Source organism: Ascaphus truei, chromosome 1 (assembly GCF_040206685.1).
Source record: "Ascaphus truei isolate aAscTru1 chromosome 1, aAscTru1.hap1, whole genome shotgun sequence".
Taxonomy (NCBI): Eukaryota; Metazoa; Chordata; class Amphibia; order Anura; family Ascaphidae; genus Ascaphus; species Ascaphus truei.
In genome coordinates, this window is record NC_134483.1 from 193098013 (window position 1) to 193109149 (window position 11137).

The following is an 11137-nucleotide window of genomic DNA, read 5'->3' on the forward strand; positions in this document are numbered from 1 at the left end:
CCCCTCCAATACATATAAAAAATACACTCCCAATACAAATAAAAATCAGACTTACCTTGGGAATGGTCGCAGGTCAGGCCCGGTAGTTGCGGGGGGAGGGAGGGGGCGGCTAGTGGCTGCGGGAGGGCTGTTGCTGCGGGGAGGGTGGCAGGTGGCTGCGGGGGTGGTGGTGCTGCGGGTGGTCTGGTGGCTGGCGGTACTCGGGGGGGACCAGTGGCTGGCGGTGCTGCGGGAGGGGGGGGTCCGGTACTGGTGTGCTGCTGGGGGGGGGGGAGGGTTGGTCCGGTGGCTGGTGGTGGCTGGCTGTGCTGCGGGGAGCAGTGACTGCGGGGGGCCCAACAGCACGCCACAGGAGTTCCCGCCGACCCCGCCACACTGCAGGCAACTTGTCCACGCTGCTGCTCACGCACATGCCGGGCCTCCCTCTCGCGGTGGCGCACCGGAAGCTTGGCCCAGCTGTCTTCCGGCGCTGCCGTCAGAGAGACCCGGCACCGGGTGCAGCCACACTGCGTTTTTTTTTTTTAAATGCCCACGCAGGGGCCAGGGTGGCCTAGCCCCCTGACTCACATGGCCCGGGATGCCAACCCGACAGAACCCCCCTGTTGGCGGGCCTGACTTCTTGCGTGTGGCTAATTCAGAACATTGGCCGCTTCTCCTGCTGGTGCTTGTGTATGTCCTACTGCAACATACCACAGGTTGCAATAACGTAATGTCCACGAATTATGTTTGAAGATGTTTCCCTAACCTCATCACACATTTTTTTCCCCCCCTCGGCATGATAAAGTGTCGTTACTAAGGCCATTTTCACATTTTCCAGTAGATGGCAGTAATCGGTAATGTAATGTAATGTAAAAAAAAAAAAAAAAAACAATTTCCAAAGTGAAGGAGGAGCCCATCGTCAGAAATACTTTATCCAGAAACTCAGTCACCACAGGGAGTATGAATAGATGTTGCAGGTAGCAAGGGCGAACACACCACTCACAGACATCAGAGGCAACAACAACTGTAAGCATGGTGCAAAGATTGAATATGAAGAAGGACAAGTGCTGTTGACACTGACACTGTGCATTATTATTGCCTTTCCATGTTGTGTGTATATTTCAAAAGCTCTTCCCTCATACTCAGTATTAAACTGCAGTAGATCCAGATTAATACTTTATTTGTTAAAATCATGGTGTATCTGTTTTAGGTGGAAGATTTATCTTTACAGCAACTATTTCAGCTTTATTTCAACTTGTTACACAGTAATTAATAGCTAATGTCTTTTCACTTTGCAGTGTCCAGCTTCTTTTGAGGTTGAAGAACAGATGGCAACAGAGGAATCATGTGGAAGAAAGGCACATGGAGATGGGATTAAAGGGAATTAGAAGAAATTAGTGTTTGTGAATTATCAGTAAAACTTCTTCACCGCCGTAGGCATCACTCACTGATAAAGAACAGCCGTTCAAAATAAATAAACAAATCATTCTCTATGCTTTAAAGGGAAATACAAGTTACTGTACAATACCAACTGCATTCCCGCAAGACATTTGCAATTGAAATGGATATATTCTGTGGAAGGATCCTGGTCAATAAGGAGGGGGAAAAAGTGGACCCTGAAGAGGCTTTGCAGAACAAGATCGTTGGCTTGTATTTTTCAGCTGGATGGGGTTCACCCTGCAGGGATTTCACCCCGATACTGTGTGACTTTTTCACTGAGCTGGTGGAGGAATCATATCCACCGGCACAGTTTGAAATTGTATTTATATCATCAGATAAAAGCGCAGAGGACATGGTGGAATACATGCATGCCATGCATGGAGACTGGTTAGCCTTGCCCTGGCATGATCCATATAAGCAGTAAGTTCTGTACTATATATAAGGAATATCTGAGAGAGAGAGAGAGAGAGAGAGAGAGAGAGAGAGAGAGAGAGAGAGAGAGAGAGAGAGAGAGAGAGAGAGAGAGAGAGAGAGAGATATATATATATATATATATATATCTCTCTCTCTCTCTCTCTCTCTCTCTCTCTCTCTCTCTCTCTCTCTCTCTCTCTCTCTCTCTCTCTCTCTCTCTCTCTCAAGAATCTAGTAAGCAGCAACTGCATATGTTTGCCTAGTTTTTCAATGTTTTTTTGTTTTAGTGTAGACAGGGTTTTAATGTACTGCTAAAAATATGGTAATCCGTTTTGCAAAGGTCAGCAAAGAAAGGACGTGGTCACTCATTTAAAGCAGAAAAACATGTGAAATGTTATATGTTTTTTTTTAATAAATCAGTTTTGTAGTATTAAATAATACTCACTACATTTAAAAATATATATATATTATTCAACTCTTCATGCCATTTTGTAATGAGTTTTAAAGTTTCCTTTGATTTCTATAGCAGGTTTTAGCCCACCTGTTACGTAATAATATTTGCCAATGTTCCCAACAAATTGAGCTGGAAACTAAAAATAGATAATGTTAATTTAGATATGGAAGGATACATTGTAGCTGCTAAGGTACACTGACTGAAGCAGCCCTTATGTTAGTAACACCATAAGGATTTTTATAGATTTATAACAGGAGCACCAAAAACGATAGCCACTTTAAATAAGAATCTAGAATTATACATTGTCATATGCTTTACATATACAAATAAGAAAAGGAAAAAGGGGGAATGTAGTATTACTGCTTTAACTTTGGCAGCCATATAGTGAGTAAAGTATTCTATTCATACTCATGGAAATAAATAGAAAAAGTTGTAACTAACAGTAACACTGTTAGACCACAACACATTTAGTTGGTTGCTTATTTGGCTTTAAGTTTTGCAGGATTTATATTATACTATTCTATAATGACAATACATTTTCCTAAGTTGTATTAAATATTTCTAATGGGCATACTTTGTAAATCTAAATAAATAAATCTAAATAAAAATGTGGTCATGTCCGTCTGGTAAAATTGCTCTGAAACATGTTTATAAATGCAAAACTATGGATCCATTTATCCATACACTTGTTCCTTTTGGTTCATCATTAAATCTCAACACTGTAATCCTATGATACAGGAAATACAATTGTTTGCGAAGACAAATCATATGTATCCAAGATATAAATAGATATATTGTGAAATGTTCATTTGTTACTTGTTTATAAATCAATTTTTCAATGACCCCATACAATTTTTAACATTATGTTTTTTTCTGGTTCCTTTATTCATGGAAATCAGTATCGAGCGGTCCTGGTCCATGTCCTTGCACATGTATGGATGTTTATGTATTTGCATTAACTACACAAATGATGAGGTTTCTTTATTGTGCTTAACTACATATCCTAGAGAAATGTGTAGCGGCTCTGCTGGCACTTCGCCAGCTCTCAAACTGTTTCAAACTGATTGTGCATACCATGTCGGTGCCTAAAACAAGTGACATGCTACAGCAAGGGTGCGCAAACTTCCTGCGCTGCACCCCCCCCCCCCCCCCTCTGCTTTCCTCCTCGGTCACGCCCCTTTACCTGCAATGAAGCGTCAAATGCTGCTGCGGGGTCTTGTGACGTCACGTGATCCGCGGCGTCATTTGACGTCACGTCTCCATGGTAACCGGCGTCATTGGACGCCGCGTTGCCATGGAGACTCGTGTACTGAAGCCGGTAAGTAAATTTATAGAGGCCTTGTGCTCTCAGCGCGGGCCCTCTGCAACTGACACCCACCCCCCCCCCCCAATAAAGTCTCGCGCTGCCCCCAAGGGGGAATGTGCCCCCCCAGTTTGCGCACCGCTGTGCTATAGGATTCCCATGACGATTGTGCTATTGTGCATGTGCAGAGCCATGTTTTTATCATAAAAAGACAGACAATGCCAATATTTATCAAAAGGCAACAAAGGCGTTCTTATTTTATGGATCTGTGAAGGGCAAACAAAGGAATAACATATGTTCTCCCCTATATAATCCTTGGATGTCTCATAATGTTCTTAAAGCTATCAAAATATTCTACAGGTGAATATCCTTATTATGAAGGAACAGGTTTGTAGGATGTATAGTTTATAGAGTTTATAGCTACTGTATGCGGATAATGTAGCATTTGCTTTGTATTATTATTTATCTAAAAATTGAAGCAAACCAGTTCCATTTACATAATATACTTAGAATGATCAGTAATGCAATGAAAACTGATAGTGCTAAGTAATATCATTGCTTACATGCAGTATAAGGAAAAGCGTGACTACACAGCGGTATTGTAACTGAAATATGCATTCTGCTAAAAAAGGACTGGAATTCACTTTAGCATTGGAGAACAGAAGTTGCCTGGGCTCTAGTGTTATACATACAGTAATGTCAAATGAACACAACTTTATGCAGTTGTGGGAAGGAAACAATAGGGAATGTTAGTGCAGTGGAACTGATGTCTCAGTGAAAAAAAATTACTTGAAGCTCTTAAGCATTTATTGAGATAATGGGTTTATGGTGTTAAAGAGTTGTTAGTATATCTCTAAATTTCTAGCATAATAAAATACTTAAATTATTTTATTAGATGTAAATCTCCCCCAGAGCTCAGTGTGCGTATAAAAAGACTGAAATGTTGTTGGTGCTGAGTGAAGACGTCAGCTATTTTCCATGGAACTTGTGCCAATTTAGGATTTTCATAACCTACAGTATAATAGTCAACACAATTTCTTACATTGTGAAGAAAGTCAACCGTTTACATAGCCAGGCTAAGTTTTTCAGCAGTAAATTAATAACAATCATTAATATGTTCTGAAAATCCTCAACTCAGAGAGAGGTAACTTTATAGAATCAGATAAGGAGAGTAACCAACTAGGCCTTGCCTATGCCTATGATTTGTATAGGGCCAGGAGTAATGTGAGAGCCAATCCGAGAGAAAGATGCAACAAAAGGAGGAGATTTGTTCTAGATATAGTAGGCAAACAAGGTTTAAAGTTGTGCAAGATGGCAAAAAATAACCCTGAAGTCAGTGACTTGTAGAAAGTAAAGGTAACATCAAGCAATATTGCAAGATCCTTTTTTTTTTGGCTTTGGCTACATTTTGTAATGGTTTATTAGCAGATTGCACGTATCAAATTACTTCTTGCTAATGGGCTTTTGTGGAAACCAGCCATTAAACTTAACTTTTCAGTTACAACACTGTATCTCAATTGTTACAAACAAAAATCGACTGCTATTGAATTTGTAATGACAAACAAAACACATGAATATTGATCACGTGGAACCCCTTTAGATAAGTGACTTCAGAACTGTTAAAGTTATTATAAACTAAACCTGCTAATACGCAATACAAGTCTGCCTGGTGAAAAATTTGGAGATACTTGAGTAGAAATAGAACAAGTTGTCTGTTGTATGTTCTATAGTCTTTTTCTAATGAACACTTAAAACTAAGGTGCTACATTTTTTTTCCTCTGTTTCTTTTATAGTGAACTGAAGAATAAGTACAAAATAACAGCCATACCAAAACTGGTGATTGTGAAACAAAATGGAGAGGTGATTACTGACAAGGGAAGAAAACAGATAAGAGACAGAGGGCTGGCCTGCTTCAGAACATGGCTTGAAGTGGCAGATGTTTTTCAGAACTTCACTAGCAAATAGAAACACAAGAAATGATGCCAATATAGGTTCCTATCAAATCAAGGCAAAAGTAGAAAAAGTTATATATAACAAAATGACCACTACTTGCTAATATATCTAATATATATTATCACAGCCCCTAAAATTGGGGGTGATGCTCCTAAGCAGAAATTTACAAAAAACGATCACAGAGAAATCGCTTACTAGTGGAACTCAAGTAATGTATAAAAGATATAAATGTCATTACATATAATATTAAAAATAAAATATTATAGAAAAGCCTCTATAATTGATCAAGTATTGCTGCATTGCAAACACAGGACCTTTGCAAGGGTTTTAGGAACCCTAGAGGGATCTTAAGTCTTTTACTCCCCCCCCTCACACCCCCCCCACACACACAATGAACTTTCAAAAATGTATACTGTGCATTAGTATAAATAAAAATTCTTCATTTATAATTACAGATTTATTTTTTATTAAAAAGGAGAATATGATACAATTGTACATTCTAATTGTACTGGGGGTGGTGGTGGGGGGTACAGTTATGTGCTTGTAGGTGTGGGGGGTAGTTTTTTGGTCTGGGGGACTAGGGTAGTTTTAAGCCCTGTGGTTGGTGGTAGTTGTGAGTCCTTGGGGGGGGGGGGGGTGGAGGTTAGTTATGTGCCCGGGAGGATGCAGTGAGCCTGACAAATGGGGCCTGTATTGCAGAGGAATTTGACAGAGGGTGTCCGCAGAGATGCTAGTCAGTTCCACTGGCCTCCAGCGCCCTCCCCACCCCCCGAGAGGCACCTCTGTTGATCTGGCATCTGTTAGGGTCACCTAATTTTTTGATGCTCCAAAAAATGTTACCATTCTAGGCGACTGCTTGTCAAACCAGCCTTGGCCAAACAAACATGAGAAAGACTTAATGAGTCCATATTTAGCCAAAGTACACTCAAAAATCATTATCCCGGTGAATAATTAGTTGAGTTAAAGCAGCAATACTACCCCCCCCCCCCCGTTTCATTATTTGTTTAAGTAAATCATGGGACAATGTACAATTCTACATTCTTACCTAAACTGGTAATTGTTTGGTGCTCTTGTTATAAACCATTAAAAATTCTTATGGTATTACCAACATAATGTCTGCTTAAGTCAATGTAACTCAGCAGCTACAATGTTTCCTTATATCACTAAATTAACATCTATTGTTAGTTTACAGCTCAAACGACTGGGAACATTGGCAACAAATTATTACAAACAGGAAAGTGTTATAAAGATCTGGCACTTCTGGGGAGGTGCGCTAAAACCTGCTATAGAAATCAAAGGATACTTTTAAAGTCATTAAAATTGGCATTAAGCATTGAATAATAATTTTTAAACATACAATAAGTATCTAATACTACAGAACTGATTTATTTAAAAAAATAAAACAAACATATACAACATGTTTTGCTGCTTTAAGTGAGTGACCACATCCTTTCTTTCCTTTACGTTTGGTGCACCTCTTGTAAATCTGTAAAAATGTTTAACATAATGGCCACCTTTCAGTTTCAATCAATCATTCAGTCAGTGTAACTTAGCAGCTACAATGTATCCTTATATTACTAAGGTAACATTATCTATTTTTACAGTTTACAGCTCAAACTGCTGGGAATATTGGCAAAAAAATGATCAGAAACAGCAAAGTTTTATTAAGATCTTGCACTGCTGTGTACTAAAACCTGCTATAGAAATTAAACGATGCTTTAAAACGCAGTAAAATTGGCATTAACAGTTAAAAATAAAAATGCAGAACTGATATATATATATATATATATATATATATATATATATATATATATATATATATATATATATATATATCCACATATATGTGGAGGGTTTTTGTCACTTTTTTTACTCACATAACTTAACTAAGTATGGTAAAACCCATCCTGATTGCTTCAGCTTTGCATAGCCAGTTACCAACTCCACACTGATGAGACCCATTAAGGTCGAAACAGCTGTCTTTGGGTGGGTTTACTGGCTATGCATCTTAACCCTGGCTGTGCTTAAACCTGTGACCATGCAGCAAGCTTAAGCCTATAGGGAACCATGTTTAAAATGGTTTTGAAGCAAAAAGTGGCACTGTGTGCTCATTTGCATGTCATTTCCCAGAATCCCTTGCTACAGTGGAAGTGCTGTCCGCTGGGTGATAATGGTGAAAGGCGGGGTTGCAGACCTGCCTAAGACATGCAAATGAGCATACAGTTATATTTACATTTGCTATTGCTATATATATATATATATATATATATATATATATTTTATCACTTTGCTACAGTGTATTCCATCAAACACCTACTTGTGAGAAGAAGTGAATAGTTCACCAAAATATTCAAATGTGCATTAATATAGTTTTGGTTAATATCCATACAATGTCCAAAAATCAGTTCTGTTACCGTGTATTTATATAATTAGATATAGCCAGCTGCAACATGGATGTTGTAGTTTACTCAGCTTTTTCACAAGGTCGCCAATGTTTTAATGCTTTTTGGCTATATATATAGTGCAAGATATATGGACGGTAAGGGGGTTGCCAATGCAGCAATCCTTGATCGATTATAGAGGCTTTTTTATTTTTTAAATAATGATTGTTTTTTTTAACAGTTATATATTACAATGTATATTTTTTATATATTATTTGAGTGCCTATAGTAAGCGCTTTTCTCGATGATTTTTTTTAACTACTGTATGTTAAAGTAATGTATGCATCGTTTTTATATACATTTACTGTATATGTCTTTCTCTTCATTTCTTTTCATGCTTTCCTTCCTCATTTACAACACACACACACACACACACACACACACACACACACACACACACACACACACACACACACACACACACACACACACACACACACACACACACACACACACACACACACATATACATTTTGGGGCATTTATTAACTTCTGGGGATATATGTGCAGTATTTAATGCACCTTTACTGTTATTGTCTTAAAATGGTTTAATTAATATCAGCGCCAAAGGGCCCTTAGAAAATAACCAATTAACTAACCAAATAATTTATGTATTTTTGGGTACAATTAGCCTGCAAAACTAAGGGTGGGACTGGCTTTGGTATTATAATTTTTTTTGTTTTCTTTTTGCTGAAACTCAATTGGCTTTGGTTTTGGATTTTTTTCCCTTAAATGTGGAGAAAAAAACCCCTCAATATTCAGATTTTTTTCCTTTTTTTGGAAATTTTACTTTTTTCTTTTTAAGTGCAAAAGTTTTTTGGTTGTGAACCCAAACGTATGCCCAGGTTGTGATGTAATAAATGAAATTTATGGGAGGATAAGCCTTTTTTGGGGTTTGACTCACATTTCTAAATTTGTTCTGCAGAGTACACAAAGTTTAGATTTCAAACCCATGAAGCTGCCTATCCTTATGCAAAATCATATATAATTTAGGCATAGCAAATATTAGTCATGGAAATTAATTTTCTTGCGCCTCAGGGCTGATAATGAACAGTATGAATGTGATGGGGATAAAACTGATTTAATGTACCGCAAACAGCCACAAAAAATAATGTGTGGGAGTTATTTTTGAAGATACAATGGAAGAAGATTTTACCTTTACTATCAAACACATTTTACACAGATATTTAGAATTTCTTTAATCAAAGTATAGAATTGTTAATTAAATCTCCAACATTTGCCAATTTCAATAGATAGGAGTAGATTCAACGTTAAAATGGCATACATTGAAAGATAACAGTCAAAGTAGTCCAACTTTATCTTTTGACATAGTGCAAGAACTTTCTCTTGCATCAATATGCATTGGGATCTTGTATTAAACTTGTGATCTCTTAATAGATCTATTTGTTAATGCCACTTTAGACCACACAAATGTAATTGCTGCTAAGACAACAGAAGACAGAGAGAGTAACAGGCACAGCATTTGATGTATCACAATAATGCACTGAGAAACTCTCCAAACTGCAAGAGGAACAAGGTTCACACAGAGTAACGGCAGATATTGATGCAGAGGGATGCAACTTGAAACTATGTTAGTGTCAAATTAATGTCAACCCTAGATGCACACCCCCTATTGTGGAACGTCAGCTTTTATGAAATGTTAAATGTAGTTAAATAACTTCCTGTACGTCTTTGTGGTAACATTGCAATTTTCATAGTGGTTTGTTGATTAGCTCAGTTGTATTACAGTTTATTAAAAAATAGTTTAAAGTTAAGATTCCTGCATCACCACTAGTACCACCACGGACAGATCTATGCAAAATTGTACGACTATATATTCTTATATTTTCTTAAAGCTGTTATATTTCCTTTTTCTAGAGCTTTTTTTATTGACTAGAGCAATCTGTTGTCTAGGAACTCAATTTCAAATGCTATAAACAGCAATAACATGTTACAACTGCTAAAAACAAACAAACAAACAAACAAATAAATAAGACCACTGGGAAATTGCTGGCTACTCAATATTTTATGAAAAAGTTTCACAATAAAATGGTATGGTTTTATATCGCTTTATTGCTATCATTATTAATAATAGCCTCTTCACGTAAGGAACTGGTGTTCAGATATTCTGAACTAGCGTGGTTTTCCATTGAGAATATTTGTCAAAATCAGTGCTTGCAAAATGGGAGAAAAATGTACCTCATTGTGTATAAAAGGAAGAGGGAAACTGTCTATAAATAGATTTATATAGAAATGGAAACTTTCGATATATAAGCACAATTTACCACCTCCTCTCCTGTCTACTCAGCAGCTTCAGCAACTCAAAAAAAAGAAGAGAATTGTTCAAAAATTAAGATGCATTCTCCTCTTAATTCTGTATAGATACCCAAAGCAGCCCCGAAAACAAATGTAATATCCATGGTTCAGTCTTAAACAATGCACATTCGTCTACCTTTGTTCAAATGCTTGCAAAACTGCCAGCCACCACTATTTGCATATTCAATTCCAGAACGTCTGGACCCTGAAATATGGGAGGGAGGGAGATACTCCAATATACTCTATGGTAATAGCCAGGACTTCTCTTTCAGTATATACTTTCCCTGTAGTTATATGAAGACCGTGGTGTGAATATAACTTCCAAAATGAAAAAAAAAAATGGGAATTGACATCTCTAATTAGGCTCATTAACATTTCATTTAATAGAAAAAGGTTTTACAAGAATGCTCATTTTATACCAAGATTCTGTGTAGCTTTTTCCGGAATGTAAAGAGTTTAATTTGATTAAATCTATTATAGTTGATTACATTTCACTACACTCTTACAAAATTAGATCATTGATCATTGCTGGTTATTTTATAACACTTTAAAATGAACAGGCTGCATATATGTATTTTCGATCATCTAAAGCAGGGGTGCGCAAACTTTCCTGCCTGCTCTCCCCCCCCCCCCCGCTCACACCCCCCCTTACCTTTTCCCCGGTATGGCGGTGTCATTTGACATCACTGCGTTATGTGACTTCCCGTTGCCATTTGATGCCATGTTGTCATAGCGACGCAAAGCCTGAAGGAGATAAGAGACTTACAGAGGCCTTGTGCACTCCCCCGGCATTCAATGAAAATGTTGTGGGGAAGAGCGCACGGCTATTAAGCGCTA

The 11137-nt window shown here is 37.8% G+C and overlaps 1 protein-coding gene across 1 annotated transcript; it reads left to right on the top strand.

Moving 5' to 3' along the window:
- Window positions 1-883: 883 nt before the first annotated feature.
- NXNL2 (nucleoredoxin like 2) lies at window positions 884-10047 on the top strand. Its single transcript, XM_075599800.1, has 3 exons — window positions 884-1005; window positions 1278-1839; window positions 5384-10047. Exons 2-3 carry the CDS (start codon window positions 1541-1543, stop codon window positions 5553-5555), a joined length of 471 nt encoding a protein of 156 aa, XP_075455915.1. The 5' UTR covers window positions 884-1005; window positions 1278-1540; the 3' UTR covers window positions 5556-10047.
- Window positions 10048-11137: the final 1090 nt, after the last annotated feature.

Coding starts and splice junctions, on each gene's coding strand:
- NXNL2 (XM_075599800.1), top strand. CDS start 1,541: ATGGATATATTCTGTGGAAGGATCCTGGTCAATAAGGAGGGGGAAAAA. Junction 1,840..5,383: donor TGGCATGATCCATATAAGCA/GTAAGTTCTGTA, acceptor TTTCTTTTATAG/TGAACTGAAGAATAAGTACA.